This window comes from Aquarana catesbeiana, linkage group LG11 (genome assembly GCF_042186555.1).
Source record: "Aquarana catesbeiana isolate 2022-GZ linkage group LG11, ASM4218655v1, whole genome shotgun sequence".
NCBI classification, from domain to species: Eukaryota; Metazoa; Chordata; class Amphibia; order Anura; family Ranidae; genus Aquarana; species Aquarana catesbeiana.
The window spans coordinates 259,747,778-259,770,174 of record NC_133334.1 but is presented as its reverse complement, the minus strand read 5'-3'; the positions used below and the strand labels follow the sequence as shown (position 1 = coordinate 259,770,174).

General features: G+C 44.7%; 1 protein-coding gene across 1 annotated transcript in view; it reads right to left on the bottom strand.

Moving 5' to 3' along the window:
• Positions 1-14,741: 14,741 nt before the first annotated feature.
• The window catches only part of LOC141111778 (dual specificity protein phosphatase 22-A-like), a 69,982-nt gene continuing 62,326 nt past the window's right edge, over positions 14,742-22,397 (bottom strand). The window contains exon 8 of the mRNA XM_073603915.1: positions 14,742-15,360. Coding sequence (XP_073460016.1) covers positions 15,169-15,360 — 192 coding nt within the window. The 3' untranslated portion in view covers positions 14,742-15,168. The remainder of the gene's footprint in view (positions 15,361-22,397) is intronic.

Here is a 22,397-nt window from a genome sequence, read left to right as displayed (position 1 = left end):
AGCACGTGTTTGAAGGCCCATTGAAAATCAATGCATAAAAGCAAACAAACATGCACATACACTATATTGTCAAAAGTATTGGGACACCTGCCTTTACAGGCACATGAACTTTAATGACATCCCAGTCTTAATCCGTAGGGTTCAATGTTGAGTTGGCCCACCCTTTGCAGCTATAAGAGCTTCAACTCTTCTAGGAAGGCCGTCCACAAGGTTTAGGAGTGTGTCTATGGGAATGTTTGACCATTCTTCCAGAAGCGCATTTTTGAGGTCAGGCACTGATGTTGGACGAGAAGGCCTGGCTCGCAGTCTTGCAGTCTCCACTCTAATTCATCCCAAAGGTGTTCTATCGGTTTCTATCTGGGCCCCCCTTTTGAACTGATGGAGCCTGGGCCCAGTACAGGAGGGCTGGCTGTACTGCCTTATCAGCGGCCCTGCCTTCATCCATTGAACGCATGAAAGTAAAAATTCTTCTGTGTGCTGCTCCCCCCACAGCCCCCCTAATACTCACCTGAGTACCCTCTTGATCCAGCGATGTTCACGAGAGCCTCGGCTGTCCTGGGTCTCTCTCTCCTCATTGGCTGAGACACAGTGGCGTCTCCAGCTTTCAAATTTAGGGGGGGCACATGGGGGGACAGGGACAAAAGTAGGGGGGCAACTATAAAATGCATATATATATATATATATATATATATATATATATATATATATATATATATATATATGTATATCCTGGGGCCCTTTACTATGACCCCACAACGGGCCCTTTCACATGTTCTGCAGTGAGCTCCCTTCCTACTGTATTGGGGTCCCCCAGGGTGGCAGAAAACAAGAGATATATGTCACCAGCATATCAAGAAAATAAAAATATAAGGATCCAAAGCAGTGGGAGAACTATCAGGGTTGAAAAGGTTGTCTTGCCTCTGGGCCCTGGTGTTCTGCCACTGTGGGGTTCCCCAGCCTCCTCTTGCTGTCCTGCCCCTGCTATTGACAGTGCTGGTCTGGCATCTCTTGGAATTTACAGGCTGGTCCGTTTTTTCAGTAACTGAAAGTCCTGGTGGAGTCCTTCCTGCAACTCGCTCTTCTCCCTGCCAATGAGGATGCAGGTGAAGGAGCAGATCAGGCGGCCGTGGTTGTGTGAATGCTCGCATTATGCAGTGTCAGCGAGCAGGGGAGGGGGGAGGAATCACCCGCAGGAGCTGACTGGGGACTCTCTCCCTCTTAGACATTGACTTTTTGCAAAAAAAAAAAAAAAAAATTTTTTTTTTTGGGGGGGGGGGGGGGGGGGGGAGCACATGGTGGGGCACAGCATAATGTTGGGGGGGTCAGGGCCCCCTCTGCCTCCCCCCCTAGGGTCGCCATTGCTGAGACACAGTCAATCACAGCCAGTGAGCCAATAGGGAGAGAGCGGGGGTGGGGCCAATCCATGGCTCTATGTGTCTTATTAATGCATAGAGCGGGGTCCGGTAGCGAGCACACACCAGTGCCAGCATAGCAAACAGCTTTCTATTGGGGGCACTAGTCAAGGAGGAGGAGCCAGGAGCCCCGTCGGATCGAGGATCGGGGCTGCTCTGTGCAAAACCATTGCAAAGAGCAGGTAAGTATAACAGGGTAGACTATAGTTAGATATATTCTTTTGGGTGATCTCTTCCCAGGCCTGGACATCAGCTTATTAGCCGATATTATGAAGATATGTAGAGTATTTATTATCCCATTTAGTTAGGATCTGGCTGATTATACTTTGTGATTGAAGTCTTACTAATAGCGAACGTCTATACTGAATGAGGCAGGACTGGTGTCCAGCTGAGCTCTGGGAATCAGAACGAGGCTTGTTTTTCATTTTTTTGTTATATGGGGCGATGGCGCAGTACGTCGCCCATGCCCCAGGATGACATCTATACCTGACGAAATGCATGGGGCGGACAACGTGCTGACATCATCGCTACTCACGAGTCCCGGAAGCGCTCGTTTTTTGTGTTTTATGCCGGCCGGCGTTTTTTATGCATGATTTATCTACCTCAATGTGAGTGGAACCTTTGACAATAAACCACTGGATTTTACACTCTGTGGAGCCTTTTTTTATTTTTGAGTGGGGGACATCACGGGCACCCTGGTGAGAGGATTCTCCTACAGGTCCATCGAGCATCAGTCGGAGCACCATTGAAAGGCCCTGGCGGGGAGGGCTTTTTTTCAGCAGGAATGCGGGGGAACGCAGTTCCGGCACCTCTAGTACTGCATGTATGTAATGGCAAGGGGTGCTGGGATATGCTGGAGGATCTATTGATGCTAGCTGCTGGGGGGTCTATTGTCGCTGGAAGGGGTCTATAGTTGCTAGGGCCTGTTGTTGCTGGTAGGGGATCTACTGTTGCTGGGGGGATTTACGGTTTAGGGAGTGGTCTATTATTGCTGGGGGGATCTACAGTTGAGGGAGGGGTCTATTGTTGCTGGGGGGGATCCATTGTTGAGTGAGGGGTCTATTGTTTCTGGCTGCTGAAGGGTCTATTGATATATTTTTGCTGGGAGGGTCTATTGTTGCTGAAGTGGATCTATTGTTTTGGTGGGGGACTCTATTGTTGCTGGGGGATCTATAGTTGGTGGTGGGGTCTGTAAATGCTGGAGGCATCTATTTTACTGCTTTTCTTGTTATAATTAACACATTCCATACAAATTACTTAGCACCACAAAATGAGACTTGGTTTTGTATTCTATAAAAGGGGCGGTACTGGAAGTTAGATAGGGGGTGGAACCAAGGAATGCTCTCAAAGGTAGGTAGGGGGCGGAGACAGGGGGTGACTCGGAAGGGGGGAGAACCTGCACCTATTTTCTGAGAAAAAAAGCCCTGCTGGCGGGGTAATCAGCCAAAAGTGTTACTGCACTTTTATACAAAGAGGTTTGTTTAAAAAAAAAAAAAAGAAAAAACAGCCTTGAATATTACTTTAATTGTTCTGATTATGGTGTAATTTGGTTGAGCCTAACATCTAAAAAGTGTCTGGATCTCCCGTCTTTTGGATGCATGCAAACATTAAATAAGACAATTGCTGTAACTATCTGCAACTTTGCAAACAAAGTTGCAGAGCTCTGAAAAAAAACAAAACAAAAAGAGTGGAACAACAAGGAGGGGGGAAAACGGGAAGTTACAGAATATTCTGGTGAGAAAATACGTGGAATTCAGTGTGCACATCATGCAGCTGTCTGTCAGCAGAGCACATGCCAACTTCCCCTCTCCCACTGCAAGCCGGACCAAAATATCCTCACCGTTTTCGCTTCCCTACCTGTGCTTACCTCTGCCGCGACCACATTGAAATTCCAGCTCGCAGCCCCGTCATGGCAGCCGTTTTCGGAAATAAACTGTGTTCTGTTTTTCTCCCAGCTGAGCTAAATTTGGTGTGAAAGTGTAAAGGGGAAGACTCAGGTATGGCCATATCCCCTTTCTGCAGTCTCGAAATGATGGCGCCGGTGACCGCAGGTCCTATTTACCTTGGCATAGGTGGGATGGGAGTATTTTGAGCTGAGCTGTTTCATGTTGTCGGAGGGAAGTGAGAAGATGACCTCTCTAAAGGTGACCAGGGGGCTTCTGGTGATATATATATATATATACGATTATAGTAGCAGCCTAAGCGTTATTCCGGTCACAGATACACCAGTTTAGAGTAAATAGCGTGTGAGTGTAGCTTCACTTTTAGCAGCCCCTCTTCTCTGAAGGCAAGCGGGTCTACTAGTACTAGGTGCCCCCAGGACTTATTACATGAAATTATATACCCCCAGCTGTAGAATGTTGCAAGTGGATCCAGAGAAGATGATGTACCATACAGCGATGGAAGAAACAAGATGGAAGCCACATTGGAAAAGTCAGGACTAGCAGCTAGCAGCAGGTGTAATTCTGGAACACAGCAAAGGTCAGAACAGGCATGAGACAGCAGAAGTATCTAGTAACGTCACAAAGGTCAGGGCAGGCAGCCGAAAAATCCAAGAACATAGCAAATGTCAGGGGAGGCATTCAACATTAGAGGTATCCAGTAAAATAGCAAAGGTCAGGGAAGGCAGAAGAAACAAGATGGAAGGCACATTGGAAGAGTCAGGACTAGCAGCTAGCAGCAGGTGTAATTCTGGAACACAGCAAAGGTCAGAACAGGCATGAGACAGCAGAAGTTTCTAGTAACGTCACAAAGGTCAGGGCAGGCAGTAGAAAAATCCAAGAACATAGTAAATGTCAGGGGAGGCATTCACCATTAGAGGTATCCAGTAATATAGCAAAGGTCAGGGAAGGCAGAAGATAGTAGGGGTAACCAGCACCTTAGCAAACGGCAGGCAGCAGGCAGGTATCTGGTATCTTAGCAAAGGTTAGAGCAGGAAGTAGAGAGATCCAAAGACATAGCAAAAGTCAGGGCAGGCAGCTGACAGTAGAGGTATCCAGTAACAAAGCAAAAATCAAGGCATGCATTAGGCAGTAGAGGAATCCAAAATCATAGAAAAGGTCAGGACATGTAGCCCATAGCAGATGCATGCAGCAATATAGCAAAGGTCAGGGCAGGCAGTAAAGGAATCAAGAATGTATCAAAGGTCAGGGCAGGCAACCCACTGTGGAGGTATCCGGTAATGTAGCAAAGATCAAGGCAGGCAGCAGATGGTAGGGATATCCAGTAACTTAACAAAGGTCTGGGCAGGCAGCATGCAGTACAGACATCCAAGAACATAGCAAAGGTTAGGTCAGGCAGACAACAGTAGAGTTATCCAGTAACATAGCAAAGGTCAAGACAGGCAACAGGCAGTAGAGCATTTCAAGGGTCTGTCCCTGATTTGGAACAAAGTCCCTCTGTCCCTCTGTCCTCCCCATTTGTCCCTCATTTTGGTCTAATCTATATAATTGTATATAAAATGCAAATGTTTATGCCTTAAAACGTGTTTCCCAGTGCTAAACCGTTCATCCAATTTCTAAATTGCTGCATTTGTAAATTTCAAAAGCCAGTATAAAGGAATAGCAGTGGTAAAAAAGCACTTGTGGGTTTAACATTTTTTTGTATAAATCTCTTTTAAGGGGTGTGGCAGGGGGTGTGTCCTATATCTACATACTTTTGCTAATAGGTGTCCCTCATTCCCATCTCTAAAAGTTGTGAGGTATGATAGAGGAATCAAAGAACATAGCAAAGGTCAAGGAAGGTAGTCAGCAGTAGAGGAATCCAGTAACATAGCAAAGGTCAGGACAAGCATTGGGCAGTAGAGAAATCCAAGAATGTAGCAAAGGTCAGGGCAGGCATCAGACAGTAGAGGTATCTGGTAACATAGCAAAGATCAGGGCAGGCATCAGACAGTAGAGGTATCTGGTAACATAGCAAAGGTCAGGGCAGGCAGCAGACAGTAGAGGTATCTGGTAACATAGCAAAGGTCAGGGCAGGCAGCAGACAGTAGAGGTATCTGGTAACATAGCAAAGGTCAGGGCAAGCAGCAGATAACAAAGATATTCAATAACATACCAAAGGTCAGTAAAGGTAAATAGTAAAGGTATCTGGTATATAGGAAAGGTCAGGGCAGGTGGCAGGCAGTAGAGAAATCCAATAACGTACCAATGGTTGACAACAGGAGTAAACAAACACACTAGTCAGGCAACTTGGTCAGCAGGTAATGCTATCACAAGCACAGGCTGATGGACTTTACATAATGCACTTTCTTTGCCATTAACCAATCCCAGAGCTGGGGACCTTGTGTGGTCAAACTGTTTGCCCTGCAGCTGACAAGGAAGCCGGAGTAGATATTGCCTTTTTTCCCATTTCTGTGGTTATCAGCACATTACCTATTGTTTTGTAGGTGTTTTGATTGATTACTGCAGATGGGCGAGGTGATTTCAGCATATATAATTTTGCAGTAAAATTACCAATTTTGCCTTACCAAAATTTCACAAAAATTTGCTAAAATTTCAAGTGGACTGCTTACGCAAAATCTGCTTTGAAAAAAAAAATCACAATGGTTTTTTTTTTAAACAAACCTCTGACATTGTGATCAATTCCTATTTTACGATAAAGCAAACCATAATGGTGACCCTAATGGCCCGTACACAGGATCCGAAAATCGTACGAAAAATACCGCTTCTGAGGCGATCGCACGATAATCGGATCGTTAGTACAGAGCTTTTGAGAGCCGATCACAACAGTTCCTCAGATATTATTTGATCGGACATGCATGAAAATTTTCCTCGTACCATACCAGATCGTACGATTTTCATTTAGTCTGTACAGTTGTCATCTGAAAATACAATACAAATACATTACAACACATGACATCACTTACGATTTTTTTTTTCTGTCGTACGAGAATTTTTGTGACTTTAGTAACCTGTTCAATTTCTACTTGCGACTAGTAAGCGAAAAAAGTCGGACGATCTGTTCATGGCTAGACGATCAGTCTAGCCATGAACATGTGCAATTTTCAGCCAATTCCTCTGCTTTCCATCCACCAGGAATAGCACATAAGTCAGCAAGTCATTTGTGAGAATCTAAGCTTCCATCACCCACAAGTTTAATCAACCACCAGAAATTGGTTAATTGTGTAACTGGGCAACAATTCAACAACTTCCATACAGTTTAAAAAGATTAATTCAGTTTAAATCATTAAATAAGAAATTGAAAAGAAATGACAGCAATTCTGTAAAATGCAATTTTTCCACCAGTGATTTGGATTCTGTCCCCTTGAGGTTGATGAAACCACCATTTTATGTCTTCAGTGACTTTATCATGGTAACAGAAAATGTAATCCAGAGTTCAATCGCTCTATCAAATTGCCACAAGTATGTCCAGCTGAACACTGCACTGCAAGTGTACCACTCCACACTGCAAGGGTACCACTCCATACTGCAAGGGTACCACTCCACACTGCAAGGGTACCACTCCATACTGCAAGGGTACCACTCCATACTGCAAGGGTACCACTCCATACTGCAAGGGTACCACTCCACACTGCAAGGGTACCACTCCATACTGCAAGGGTACCACTCCACACTGCAAGGGTACCACTCCATACTGCAAGGGTACCACTCCACACTGCAAGTGTACCACTCCATACTGCAAGGGTACCGCTCAGTGTACCACTCCATACTGCAAGGGTACCACTCCACACTGCAAGGGTACCACTCCACACTGCATGTGTACCACTCCATACTGCAAGGGTACCGCTCAGTGTACCACTCCATACTGCAAGGGTACCGCTCAGTGTACCACTCCATACTGCAAGGGTACCGCTCCATACTGCAAGGGTACCACTCCACACTGCAAGGGTACCGCTCCATACTGCAAGGGTACCACTCCACACTGCAAGGGTACCACTCCATACTGCAAGGGTACCACTCTATACTGCAAGAGTACCACTCCACACTGCAAGGGTACCACTCCATACTGCAAGAGTACCACTCCACACTGCAAGGGTACCACTCCATACTGCAAGAGTACCACTCCACACTGCAAGGGTACCACTCCATACTGCAAGGGTACCACTCCACAGAGCAAGGGTACCACTCCACACTGCAAGGGTACCACTCCACACTGCAAGGGTACCACTCCATACTGGGGGGTAAATCTTCTGGAGGTTAGGTGGTTAAGAAAATCGGGCTGATAATGAGAATCAGGTTAAAAATATTTTTTTCTAAGTAATTCAAATGTTACAAACTTTCATTTTCTATTCGCACCATGTGGTCAAATTTTCAGCCGTATTCAAAGAATTTAAGACAATTGCAAAATCGCTGATTCCAAATTCATGGAGATCACTCTGTTCATCTCTACGGGGCGCGTAGAAAATGAAAGTAGAAAAACAAAGTTCTGTACATAGCAACATCTTCCCATTACTTCAATGATGATTCGTAGAAAGGAGAAGTACAAGGAATAGGAACCATTTTCAAAAACTGGAGCGGAGGGCGTGGAGCCTGGGGGGTGGGGGGGATAGGCAAGGGGGAGCATGATAGACCTGATTGATGGTTTAGAAAACAGATCAGAAATATCAAAAGAATTTTAGTGATATTATACATCATCCAAAATCTGGACTTGTATGTGATTTTGGAAGCCACAGAAGGAAGTGGTGTCGTATGTTATTTTATTTCATCATTTGGATTTTTGCTCTTTTTTTTTTCACCTCTCACTAGCGGACTCCCAGAAAAAGATGGTGCCCCAACCAGCCATGTTCCCACCAACCAAGAGATCCAGCCATGTTCCCACCAACCAAGAGATCCAGCCATGTTCCCACCAAACATGAGACCCAGCCATGTTCCCACCAACCATGAGACCCAGCCATGTTCTCACCAACCATGAGATCCAGCCATGTTCTCACCAACCATGAGACCCAGCCATGTTCTTACCAACCATGAGATCCAGCCATGTTCTCACCAACCACGAGATCCAGCCATGTTCCCACCAACCATGAGACCCAGCCATGTTCTCACCAACCATGAGATCCAGCCATGTTCCCACCAACCATGAGACCCAGCCATGTTCTCACCAACCATGTGACCCAGCCATGTTCTCACCAACCATGAGACCCAAAAATATCCAGAAAAACACATTTCAAGAAAGTTATAAATTGATTTGCATTTTAATGAGTGAAATAACTATTTGATCCCCTATCAATCAGCAAGATTTCAGCTCTCGGGTGTCTTCTACACAGGTAAGGAGCTGAGATTAGGAGTACTCTCTTAGGCCCCTTTCACACTGGGGCGGTTTGCAGGCGTTATTGCGCTAAAAATAGCGCCTGCAAACCGCCCCTAAACAGCCTCCGCTGTTTGTTCAGTGTGAAAGCCCGAGGGCTTTCACACTGAAGCGGTGCGCTGGCAGGAGAAGAAAAAACCTCCTGCAAGCCGCATCTTTGGAGCGGTGAAGGAGCGGTGTATTCATCGCTCCTAAACCGCTCCTTCCCATTGAAATCAATGGGACAGCACGGCTATACCGCGGTAATACCGCGGCTATAGCCGCGCTATACGAGGGGTTTTAACCCTTTTTCGGCCGCCAGCGGGGGGGGTTAAAACCGCACCACTAGCGGCCGAATACCGCGTTAAAACAGCGCTAAAAATAGCCGCCCCAGTGTGAAAGGGGCCTTAAAGGGAGTGCTCCTAATCTCAGCTTGTTACCTGTATAAAAGACACCTGTCCACAGAAGCAATCAATCAGATTCCAATCTCTCCACCATGGCCAAGACCAAAGAGCTGTCCAAGATTGTAGACCTACACAAGGCTGGAATGGGCTACAAGACCATTGCAAAGCAGCTTGGTGAGAGGGTGACAACAGTTGGTGCGATTATTCGCAAATGGAAGAAACACAAAATAACTGTCAATCTTCCTCAATCTGGGGCTCCATACAAGATCTCACCTCGTGGAGTCTCAATGATCATGGGAATGGTGAGGAATCAGCCCAGAACTACACAGGAGAATCTTGTCAATGATCTCCAGGAAGCTGGGACCATAGTCACCAAGAAAACAATTTGTAACGCACCACGCTGTGAAGGACTGAAATCCTGCAGCGCCCGCAAGGTCCCCCTGCTCAGAAAGCACATGTACAGGTCCGTCTGAAGTTTGCTAATGAACATCTGAAAGATTCAGAGGAGAACTGGGTGAAAGTGTTGTGGTCAGATGAGACAAAAATCGAGCTCTTTGGCATCAACTCAACTCATCCTGTTTGGAGGAGGAGGAATGCTGCCTATGACCCCAAGAACACCATCCCCACCATCAAACATGGAGGTGGAAACATTATGCTTTGGGGGTGGTTTTCTACTAAGGGGACAGGACAACTTCACTGCATCAAAGGGACAATTGATGGGGCCATGTACCATCAAATCTTGGGTGAGAACCTCCTTCCCTCAGCCAGGGCATTGAAAATGGGTGGTGAATGGGTATTCTAGCATGACAATGACCCAAAACACACGGCCAAGGCAACAAAGGAGTGGCTCGAGAAGAAGCACATTAAGGTCCTGGAGTGGCCTAGCCAGTCTACAGACCTTAATCCCATAGAAAATATGTGGAGGGAGCTGAATGTTCGAGTTACCAAACATCAGCCTCAAGAGGAGTGGTACAAAATCCCTCCTGAGATGTGTGCTAACCTGGTGACCAACTACAAGAAACGTCTGACCTCTGTGATTGCCAACAAGGGTTTTGCCACCAAGTACTAAGTAATATTTTGCGAAGGGGTCAAATACTTATTTCACTCATTAAAATGCAAATCAATTTATAACTTTTTTGAAATGCATTTTTCTGGATTTTTTTGTTGTTGTTCTGGCTCTTACTGTCAAAATAAACCCACCATTAACATTATAGGCTGACCATTTTTTGTCAGGGGGCAAACATACAAAATCAGCAGGGGATCAAACACTTTTTTCCCTCACTGTAGGTGAGCGCAGGGGTGTGCGCAGGGGTGTGCACGGGGTGTGCCATATGTGCCTGGGCACACCCTAATCACTCTATATGGTGCAGATTCCCACTACTGTCCGGGCTCCCCCCCCCATGTTGTGCCCCACACCACAGTGCTGCTGGCTTCCCTCCTCTCCCCTCGGCTGCTGCTAGGGATGTTTTAGGATGGAGTGCCCTTCTTTGTACTCGCTCCATTTCCAGTACATCCTTCCTGAGGATTGGTGCCCAGAACTGGATAGCATACTCGAGGTGCGGCCGGACCAGAGTCTTGTAGAGCGGGAGAATTATCGTTTTATCTCTGGAGTTGATCCCCTTTTTAATGCATGTCAATATTCTGTTTGCTTTGTTAGCAGCAGCTTGGCATTGCATGCCATTGCTGAGCCTATCATCTACTAGAACCACCAGGTCCTTTCGCATCCTCGATTCCCCCAGAGGTTCTCCCCCCAGTGTATAGATTGCATTCATATTTTTGTCACCCAAGTGCATTATTTTAAATTTTTCCACATTAAACCTCATTTGCCATGTAGTTGCCCACCCCATTCATTTGTTCAGATCTTCTTACCAAGTTTCCACATCCCGCAGAGAAGTTATTGCCCTGCTTAGCTTAGTATCGTCCGCAAATACAGAGATTGATTGGTTTACCCCATCCTCCAGGTTGTTTATGAACAAATTAAATAGGATTGGTCCCAGCACAGAACCCTGGGGGACCCCACTACCCACCCCTGACCATTCCGAGTACTCCCCATTTATCACCACCATCTGAACTCGCCCTGGTAGCCAGTTTTCAATCCATGTACTCACCCTACGGTCCATGCCAACGGACCTTATTTTGTACAGTAAACGTTTATGGGGAACTGTGTCAAATGCTTTTGCAAAATCCAGATACACCACGTCTACGGGCCTTCCTTTATCTAGATGGCAACTCACTTCCTCATAGAAGGTTAATAGATTGGTTTGGCAAGAACGATTCTTCATAAATCCATGCTGATTACTGCTAATGATACCGTTCTCATTACTAAAATCTTGTATATAGTCCCTTATCATCCCCTCCAAGATTTTACATACTATTGATGTTAGGCTAACTGGTCTGTAATCTTGGTCCTATCTTGGTCCTTTTTTAAATATTGGTGCTACATTGGCTTTTCTCCAATCAGCTGGTACCATTCCAGTCATTAGACTGTCAGTAAAAATTAGGAACAATGGTCTGGCAATTACTTAATTATTAATGTTAAGTTTTCCAAGTCTATCTCTAATTCTGTCCTCTGTTAACCATGGAGGTGCTTCCTGTGATGTGTCATGAGGATAAACACTGCAGCTTTGGTTACTGAAGCCCCCTGATTCACTCGTGAAGACTGAGGAGAAGAATAAATTCAATACCTTCGCCATCTTCCCCATCCTTTGTAACCAGATTTCCTTCCTCATTCTTTATGGGGCCAATATGGTCTGTCCTCCCTTTTCTACTGTTTATATACTTAAAGAATTTCTTGGGATTTTTTTGCTCTCCTCCGCTATGTGTCTTTCGTGTTCTATCTTAGCCGCCCTAATTGCACCCTTACATTTCTTGTTGCATTCTTTATAAAGTCTGAATGCTGATGATGATCCCTCAACCTTGTATTTTTTGAAGGCCTTCTCCTTTGCTTTTATATGCATTTTTACATTGGAGTTAAGCCATCCAGCACTTTTGTTCGCTCTTTTAAATTTATTTCCCAGTGGGATGCACTGGCTTATTTAATATGCTCTTAAAGCAAACCCATCTCTTCTCCGTATTCTTTGTTCCTAATATTTTATCCCAATTTATGCCTTTTAGCAAGGTTCGTAGTTTAGGGAAGTTGGCTCTTTTGAAATTCAGTGTCTTTATATTCCCCTTATGTTTCCTATTTGTGTGATTTATACTGAAGATAATGGACCTGTGATCGCTATTTCCTAAATTGCCCCATATTTCCACATCCGTGATCAGGTCTGTATAGTTGATAATCAGTAGATCCAGTAACACTTTGTTTCTAGTTGGTGCGTCTACCATCTGACCCATAAAATTGTCCTGCAAGACATTTAGGAACTGGCGAGCCTCAGACGAATTTGCAGTTCCTTCTGCCCAGTCTATGTCTGGATAATTAAAATCCCTCATTATGATAACACTTCGCATCCTTGCTGCTAATCCAAATTGTGATAGGAGATCCGTCTCCCCCTCCTCCCTCAGGTTAGGGGTCCTATAGTATACTCCCAGTATTATTTCCCCCTTAGTTTCATCCCTTTGGAGCTCTACCCATAAGGATTCCACCTCCTCCCTAGCTCCCTTAGTGATGTCATCTCTCACATTCACTTGTGCATTATTCTTGATATATAGGCATAACCCCCCCCCCTTTTTTTTTACCCTCTCTATCCTTGCGATATAGGGAATACCCTTGAATGTTTGCCAGCCAATCATGGGAGCTGTTGAACCGAGTCTCTGAAATTCCCACAAAATCTAAATCTCCTCGTACAACAGTATCTCTAATTCACCCATCTTCTCCTCCATGCTCCTGGCATTGGTGAACATGCCACGTAGTTTAGACTAGTCGCATACTATCCTCTTATTGGGTGTCTTCGGAGATTGCAAATAGGACTTGTTAGTATACTTACCTCGGGTTTATGTGTTTTAGTCAACCTACCACTAATGCCCCCAATACTACCCTCTGGAATAGCTGACTATCTCTACCTCTGGACCCTCCCCACCCCCCCTCATCTCCTAGTGTTTATTATTCTTCAGTTTGTGAATGAACAGGAAGCCACTCAGCACAGAGCACTCCCCATTTATTCACTGTCCTGTGCAGCTGAGGCTGCAGAGAAAGGCATGTGTGTTTGAGCTTTGGGGTGCTCACGCTATTGCAATAAGATGCGCACACCTATGCCAGTAAGTCTGTTGTTTTTCAAAAGAAAAGATTGCTCTGCAGATGTGGCAGAGGGGTTGCGACAAACCATTTACCACTGACAGGGGTGCTTACAATAATCAGCTTTTATTTATGTAACACTTTTATCCCAAAAGGAAAAAGGAGAGCAGGCGGCTGGATTATAAGAATTGCTTTCATTAGAATTGCCGAGTGTTCCCCGCACTCGCTGTCACACACAGCCCCGCCTCCTGGCCCAGGTACTTTGATAGACAGATCAACATTCCAATGCCGACATGTGTGAAGTATATTGAAGTACCCAGGCTAGGAGGCAGGGCAGTATGTGACTGCGAGCGAGAGGATGATTCGGCAATTCAAATGAAAAGTGTTACAGCGATGTTCCTCGGCGCTTTGATGATTTGGCCTCCAATCCTGTTCCTCTCCACTCTTCCCTGCACAGGTAGGCTGCATTAATGGGCACAGGTGAGGCTGCATTGATGGGCACAGGTGAGGCTGCATTGTTGGGCACAGGTGAAGCGGCATTGATGGACACAGGTGGGCTGCATTGATGGGCACAGGTAGGCTGCATTGATGGGCACAGGTGAGGCTGCATTGTTGGGCACAGGTGAAGCGGCATTGATGGGCACAGGTGAAGCGGCATTGATGGACACAGGTGGGCTGCATTGATGGGCACAGGTGAGGCTGCATTGTTGGGCACAGGTGAGGCTGCATTGATGGGCACAGGTGAGCTGCATTGATGGGCACAGGTGAGCTGCATTGATGGGCACAGGTGAGCTGCATTGATGGGCACAGGTGAGGCTGCATTGTTGGGCACACGTGAAGCGGCATTGATGTACACAGGTGAGGCTGCATTGATGGACACAGGTAAGGCTGCATTGATGGGCACAGGTGAGCTGCACTGATGGGCACAGGTGCGGCCGCTCACCAGATATACAGTAAGTTATAATATACAGGAAGGAATGACATCATCCCTCTCCAGATATAAGTTATATTATACAGGAGTGACATCACTGCTCTCCAGATATCAGATATTATCCAGGAGTGACATCACCGCTCTCCAGATATAAGTTAAATTATACAGGAGTGACATCACCGCTCTCCAGATATAAGTTATGTTATACAGGAGTGACATCACCGCTCTCCAGATATAAGATTTATTATACAGGAGTGACATCACTGCTCTCCAGATATAAGTTATATTATACGGGAGTGACATCACCGCTCTCCAGATATAAGATTTATTATAGAGGAGTGACATCACCGCTCTCCAGATATAAGTTATATTTTACAGTAATGACATCGCCGCTCTCCAGATATAAATGTAACCTGTCCACAAAGGCACATGCACATTGTGTATTAAGAGAAATATATTGAAGATATTTGCACACAACTGGATCACAATCTTAATGTGTGCATAGTTTATTAAAAATGTAATCAAAATATAACTCATCAATTTAAAATAAAATATTTTTTATTTTCAAGTATTGTACACAGGCAGCATAGCATTATCTCCAGTGTTAAATAGAAATTTGGCTTTATTTAAAGCTGCACTCCAGCCACACCTGAACATTTTTCATTCAATCAAATCTACCTTTGAGGATCTAACCTTCCCGAGGAGAGTCTCTTCCTCCAATTCATCCTTTAAGATGTTTACCTTTTTTTTCAATCTGTCTGAGCAAATTCTATCCAGTGTGTTCCCTGGTTCTAGCCCCGCCCCCCCACTGAACCCAACACAGCTTCACCCCATCCAATGGGCCCAGAGAAGGAGCCAGCAGTGGTAAGAGTCCTATAACAAGAGGGTGCAGACCCACAGCCGGATTACAGAAAACACAGTCATATAGGCAGATCACCAGTTGGTTTTATCGGCTCCTTGATTTTTCTCCTTAACGTTGAGGGCATTGTCACGGACGTATTGTCAGTTGGTCCATCTGGTGCTTCCTCCGTAAGCTTTGTACGGTAAGCTGTATCCGGTATTGGGCTGGTTAATCCACCGGTTCTGCGTCTCCCTCACACTCACCTTCTGCGCACGCTCTGACAATAACTTCTCCACTCTGTCCTGATCATTGAAAGGATTCCGCCCGTATTCCTGCCGCAGCCAGGATCGGTACTGCAAGAGGAACAAAATCACAGATCAGGTCACTGAAGGGGAATACGTGCTACATGTAAATATACATACACAGCAACAAAGTAACATTGGAAGAGAGTAATATAGTAACATAGTAAGCAAGCTCTACAATAACATAGTAAGAGAGTAGCACAGGAAGAAATAGTGCCCATCACTGGTGTCAGTGGGAGGAATAGTACCCCCATCATTGGTATTAGTGGGAGGATTAGTGCCCCATCATTGGTATTAAAGGGAGGAATAGTGCCCCATCATTGGCATTAGTGGGAGGATTAGTGCCCCATCATTGGTATTAGTGGGAGGAATAGTGCCCCCATCATTGGTATTAGTGGGAAGATTAGTGCCCCATCATTGGTATTAGTGGGAGGATTAGTGCCCCATCATTGGTATTAGTGGGAGGATTAGTGCCCCATCATTGGTATTAGTGGGAGGAATAGTGCCCCATCATTGGCATTAGTGGGAGGATTAGTGCACCATCATTGGTATTAGTGGGAGGATTAGTACCCCATCATTGGCATTAGTGGGAGGATTAGTACCCCATCATTGGTATTAGTGGGAGGATTAGTGCACCATTATTGGTATTAGTGGGAGGATTAGTACCCCATCATTGGCATTAGTGGGAGGATTAGTACCCCATCATTGGTATTAGTGAGAGGATTAGTGCCCCATCATTGGTATTAGTGGGAGGATTAGTGCCCCATCATTGGTGTCAGTGGGAGGATTAGAGCCCCATCATTGGTATTAGTGGGGGATCAGTGCCCCATAATTGGCATTAGTGGGAGGATTAGCACCCCATCATTGGTATTAGTGGGAGGATTAGTGCCCCATCATTGGTGTCAGTGGAAGGATTAGTGCCCCATCATTGGTATTAGTGGGAATAGTTTTTCTTTGATAATTGTGTGGTCATGCAATGCTGTACACAAATAAAATGTATGTCCTTTTTTCGCACAAATAGAGCTTTCTTTTGGTGGTATTTTATCACCTCTGAGGTTTTTATTTTTCCGCTATAAAAAAAGACTGGAAATTTTGAAAAAAAAACACAAATATTTTTACCTTTCTGCAATAAAACACATCCAATAAAAAAAAAAATGTACAAAATCAAATTTCTTCATAAATTTACGCCAGTTATGTATTCTGCTACATATTTTGGCAGAATTTGGTTAAAAAAATCCCACTAGGTGTATATTGATTGCTTTGCTCCCCGCTGTTCATCTTCTTCCCCTCTCAGAGTCTGTTTGATCAGATTGCATATAAACCACAGACTTTCTGCCACCAAATTATTTAATCTCAGCCGCTGTTCAGCAAGGATATTACACAACCGCTAATCTATTAATCTGTATATAGTGGTGAAAATACAGCAAAAATCACATCGAAGTTTCGGGAAAATGTTGGTAAAGTAATTAACCACTTGACCACCGAAAGATTTACCCCCTTCATGACCAGATCATTTTTTTCGATATGGCACTGCGTTACTTTCACTGACAATTGTGCGGTCGTGCAACGCTGTACACAAATAAAAAGTATGTCCTTTTTTTCCCACAAATAGGGCTTTCTTTTGGTGGTATTTTATCACCTCTGAGGTTTTTATGTTTTTCGCAAAAACAAATTTTGAAAAAAAAAAACGAATGTAGCAAAAGAAAGAAACGACACATACAGGAGAGGTACAGCAGCTGCACACCCCAAAAACAATTTGTGTAACATAGGAAGGTTTCCCCAGGGGGCTTTAAAACAGCAATGCAGGCAATTCAGAAATGGATTATGAAAAGTATTTTGTTGGAAACATGTAGGGTCAATAGCATGTTGCTGTGACATACAGTATAATCTGGTCAGGGGATAACAGACACATTTCACATTTACAGAAAGCAAACACAAAGTTACAGCATCACATATCATTGGTCTGTTGTGACGATGCTCTAACGCGTTTCGACCCATGTGGTCTTCTTCAGGGTCCCATACACTCCTGAACCTACAGCCATTCCACACGAATGGCTCCATGTGTTGGCCTTCCTTACCCTCTGAGGGTGTCCTCAGCGTGACTGCTTGCAAGTCGCATCAGACCGATCCTTCCTGCCTTTGTCACACGAATGGGGTATGGACCCTCGGGAATCATCCAACGGTTTTAAATTTCTGGTCAGGAGTTCTCTCTTTTCACCTTTCAGTGCAAACCTTTCCCCCTGAAGAAGACCACATGGGTTGAAACGCGTCGAGGCATCGTCACAACAGACCAATGATATGTGATGCTGTAACTTTGTGTTTGCTTTCTGTAAATGTGAAATGTGTCTGTTATCCCCTGACCAGATTATACTGTATGTCACGGCAACATGCTATTGACTCTACATGTTTCCAACAAAATACTTTTATATAATCCATTTCTGAATTGCCTGCATTGCTGTTTTAAAGCCCCCTGGGGAAACCTTCCTGCTACACAAAAAAATTATATTTTTACCCTTCTGCTATAAAAAAAATCCAATAAAAAAAACATGTACAAAATCAAATCTCTTCATAAATTTAGGGCAATATGTATTCTGCTACATATTTTGGTTAAAAAAATCCCAAGAAGTCTATATTGATTGGTTTGCGCAAAAGTTATAGCGCCTACAAATTATGGGATATATACTGGAATTTTTTTTTTTTTAATTAATTTAATTTTTTATACTAATAATGGCGGCGATTAGCAACTTATAGCGGCACTGTGATATTGCGGCGAGCAGTCTGACACTAACTGACACTTTGTGGGAACCAGTGACACTAATACAGTGATTAGTGCTAAAAATATACACTGTCACTGTACTAATGACACTGGCTGGGAAGGTGTTAACATCTAGGGGCGATCGAAGGGATAAATATGTATAAACCAGTGTTTATGCGTGTACTGTATGTGCTGCTTTTACTAGGGGATGTTCCGGTTTTTATCCCCCGCTTTGCAGGCAAACAAAAACTGGCACATTAAAAAATAAATATGAAAAAAATCCCATGTACATAAGTATCACAGCATTTTCCATGACACTCAAAATTGAGCTCAGGTGCATCCTGTTTCCGTTGATCATCCATGAGATATTTCCACAACTTGATTGGAGTCCACCTCTAGTAAATTCAGTTGATTGGACATGATTTGGAAAGGCACACACACCTGTCTATAGAAGGTCCCACAGTTGACAGTGCATGTCAGAGCACAAACCAAGCCATGAAGTCCAAGGAATTGTTTGTAGACCTCCGAGACAGGATTGTATGGAGGCACAGATCTGGGGAAGGGTACAGAAAAATTTCTGCAGCATTGAAGGTCCCAATGAGCACAGTGCCCTCCATCATCCGTAAATAGAAGAAGTTTGGAACCACCAGGACTCTTCCTAGAGCGGACCACCCGGCCAAACTGAGTGATCAGAGAGAAGAGTCTTAGTCAGGGAGGTGACCAAGAACCTGATGGTCACTCTGACAGAGCTCCAGTGTTTCTCAGTGGAGAGAGGAGAACCTTCCAGAAGAACAACCATCTCTATAGCACTCCACCAATCAGGCCTGAATGATAGAGTGGCCAGACAGAAGCCACTCCTCAGTAAACGGAACATGACAACCCGCCTGGAGTTTGCCAAAAGGCAACCAAAGGACTCTCAGACCATGAGAAACAAAATTCTCTGGTCTGATGAAACAAAGATTGAACTCTTTGGCCTGAATGGCAAGCATCATGTCTGGAGGAAACCAGGCACCGCTCATCACCTGGCCAATACCATCCCTACAGTGAAGCATGGTGGTGGCAGCATCATGCTGTGGGGGTGTTTTTCAGTGGCAGGAACTGGAAGACCAGTCAGGATCGGGGGGAAAGATGAATACAGCAATATACAGAAATATCCTTGATGAAAACCTGCTTCAGAGTGCTCTGGACCTCAGACTGGGCTGAAGATTCATCTTCCAACAGGACAATGACCCTAAGAACACAGCCAAGATAACAAAGGAGTGGCTGCAGGACAACTCTGTGAATGTCCTTGAGTGGCCCAGCCAGAGCCCAGACCTGAACCCAATTGAACATCTCTGGAGAGATCTGAAAATGGCTGTGCACCGACGCTCCCCATCCAACCTGATGGAGTTTGAGAGGTCCTGCAAAGAAGAATGTGAGAAATTGCCCAAAAATAGGTGTGCCAAGCTTGTAGCATCATACTCAAAAAGACTTGAGGCTGTAATTGGTGCCAAAGGAGCTTCAACCAAAGTATTGAGCAAAGGCTGTGAATACTTATTATATACATGGGATTTTTTTCCTTTTTTATTTTTAATACATTTGCAAAGATTTTAAACAAGCTTCTTTCACGTTGTCATTGTGGGGTATTGGTTGTAGAATTTTGAAGAAAATAATGAATTTAATCCATTTTGGACAAAGGCTGTAATATAACAAAATGTGGAAAAAGTGAAGTGCTGTGAATACTTTCCGGATGCGCTGTATATGTCATACTGCACAGCCGGCCCACACCGTAGCAGTAAATGAAGCGGTTAAAAATGTGAACTCTTTGATGTGGGCAATCAAGGTATCTACAGAGCATAAGCAGGCAAGAATCTGTAATAATGTCCTTGCAGGAGGAGATTTTTTTTTTTTTAGTTGTACTTGACCCCCTCCCACTAATTAAAAAAAAATAAAAAAATACCATGGAGGTTTTCTTTCCTGTCTCAGTGCTCAGCCATCGGTGAACCACAGGCATGTCTCTGGTCTGTGCGCTGAGCACCTCTCACGCGATGAGAAGAGACGGACAGGAAAGGGAAGCAAAAGGATCGCAACTTCCCCTGCAGATAGAAGACGTGCCGTGTCCCCTGGACCTCACCACTGAAAATCTTTTTATTTGCAAAAAAAAAATCTCTGCATTCCAAAAAAGATCCCATTCCTCCAATGAGCCGGATTTATGGAGAAAGAGGACCTGTCACCCCGACCCTTAGAAGGGGCCACTTGCTGACCAGGATTTTTCTGGAATTTTTTGTTTACAAGTTTAAATTCATATTTTTTTGCTAGAAAAAGACTTAGAACCCCGAAAACATTATATATTTTTTTTAGCAGAGACTCTAGAGAATAAAAATGGCGATCGTTGCAATATTTTACGTCACACTGTATTTGCACAGCGGTCTTTCAAGCACAATATTTTTGGAAAAAAAAAATTTAAATTAATAACAAAAAAAAAAAACACAATAATTACCCCAATTTTTTTGTATAATGTGAAAGACGATGTTACATCGAAAAAAAAATAGTTACCTAACATGTCACGCTTTAAAATTGCGCACACTCGTGGAATGGCGACAAACTACGGTACTTAAGAATCTCCATAGGTGGCTCACTGTCAATCAGAAAATGTACTCACAAAGTTATCTTCAAGTAATTTAACCCTCAGGTTGATTAGGGGGTGCCTGGGCACCCCCTAATCACTCCCTTTGTGGAGCAGATTCCCCCTGTTAAGACTTCTGATATTTCACCAAAGCCCCCTAATGGGGCTCCTGAAAAAAAAAATTGTAAAAAAATTCTCTACCCTACTGACACCGTCCTCTGCCCTACTGACACCATACTCTTCCCTACTGACATCAATCTCTGCCCTTTTGACACCAATCTCTGCCCTTTTGACACCAATCTCTGCCCTTTTGACACCATACTCTGCCCTACTGACACCATACTCTGCCCTACTAACACCATACTCTGCCCTACTGACACCAATCTCTGCCCTACTGACACCAATCTCTGCCCTACTGACACCATACTCTTCCCTACTGACACCATTCTCTGCCCTTTTGACACCAATCTCTGCCCTTTTGACACCATACTCTGCCCTACTGACACCATACTCTGCCCTACTGACACCATACTCTGCCCTACTGACACCAATCTCTGCCCTACTGACACCATACTCTTCCCTACTGACACCAATCTCTGCCCTTTTGACACCAATCTCTGCCCTACTGACACCATACTCTTCCCTACTGACACCATTCTCTGCCCTTTTGACACCAATCTCTGCCCTTTTGACACCATACTCTGCCCTACTGACACCATACTCTGCCCTACTGACACCATACTCTGCCCTACTGACACCAATCTCTGCCCTACTGACACCATACTCTTCCCTACTGACACCAATCTCTGCCCTTTTGACACCAATCTCTGCCCTACTGACACCATACTCTTCCCTACTGACACCATTCTCTGCCCTTTTGACACCAATCTCTGCCCTTTTGACACCATACTCTGCCCTACTGACACCATACTCTGCCCTACTGACACCATACTCTTCCCTACTGACACCAATCTCTGCCCTACTGACACCATACTTTTCCCTACTGACACCATAATCTTCCCTACTGACACCATACTCTTCCCTACTGACACCAATCTCTGCCCTACTGACACCATACTTTTCCCTACTGACACCATAATCTTCCCTACTGACACCATACTCTGCCCTACTGACACCATACTCTGCCCTACTGACACCAATCTCTGCCCTACTGACACCATACTTTTCCCTACTGACACCAATCTCTGCCCTACTGACACCATACTTTTCCCTACTGACACCAATCTCTGCCCTACCGACATCCTCCATTGCTCTCCTGACACCATCCTCTGCCCTACTGACACTATCAGTAGATACACACATGCATGCGTGTTTGAGCTTTGGGGTGTACACCCTAATGCAGGGGTTTTCAAACTACGGCCCTCCAGTTGTTCAGGAACTACAATTCCCATCATGTCTCTGAATGTCAGAGTTTTACAATGCCTCATGGGATGTGTAGTTCTGCCACAGATGGAGGGCCGTAGTTTGAAGATCCCTGCCCTAATGCAATAGGCTGCGCACACCTATTATGTGGCCCATAGGTGTGGGTCAGCCTGTTGCATTAGGGTGTGCACACCAGAGCTCAAACAGGCATGCGCGAATGTGTGTATATTATATATACTGTAGAGGTTGGTGTCAGTGGGATAGTGGATGGTGTCAGTCAGTAGTGCAGTGAACGTTGTCAGTAGGGAAGAGATTGGTGTCAATAGGGCAGTGGACGGTATCAGA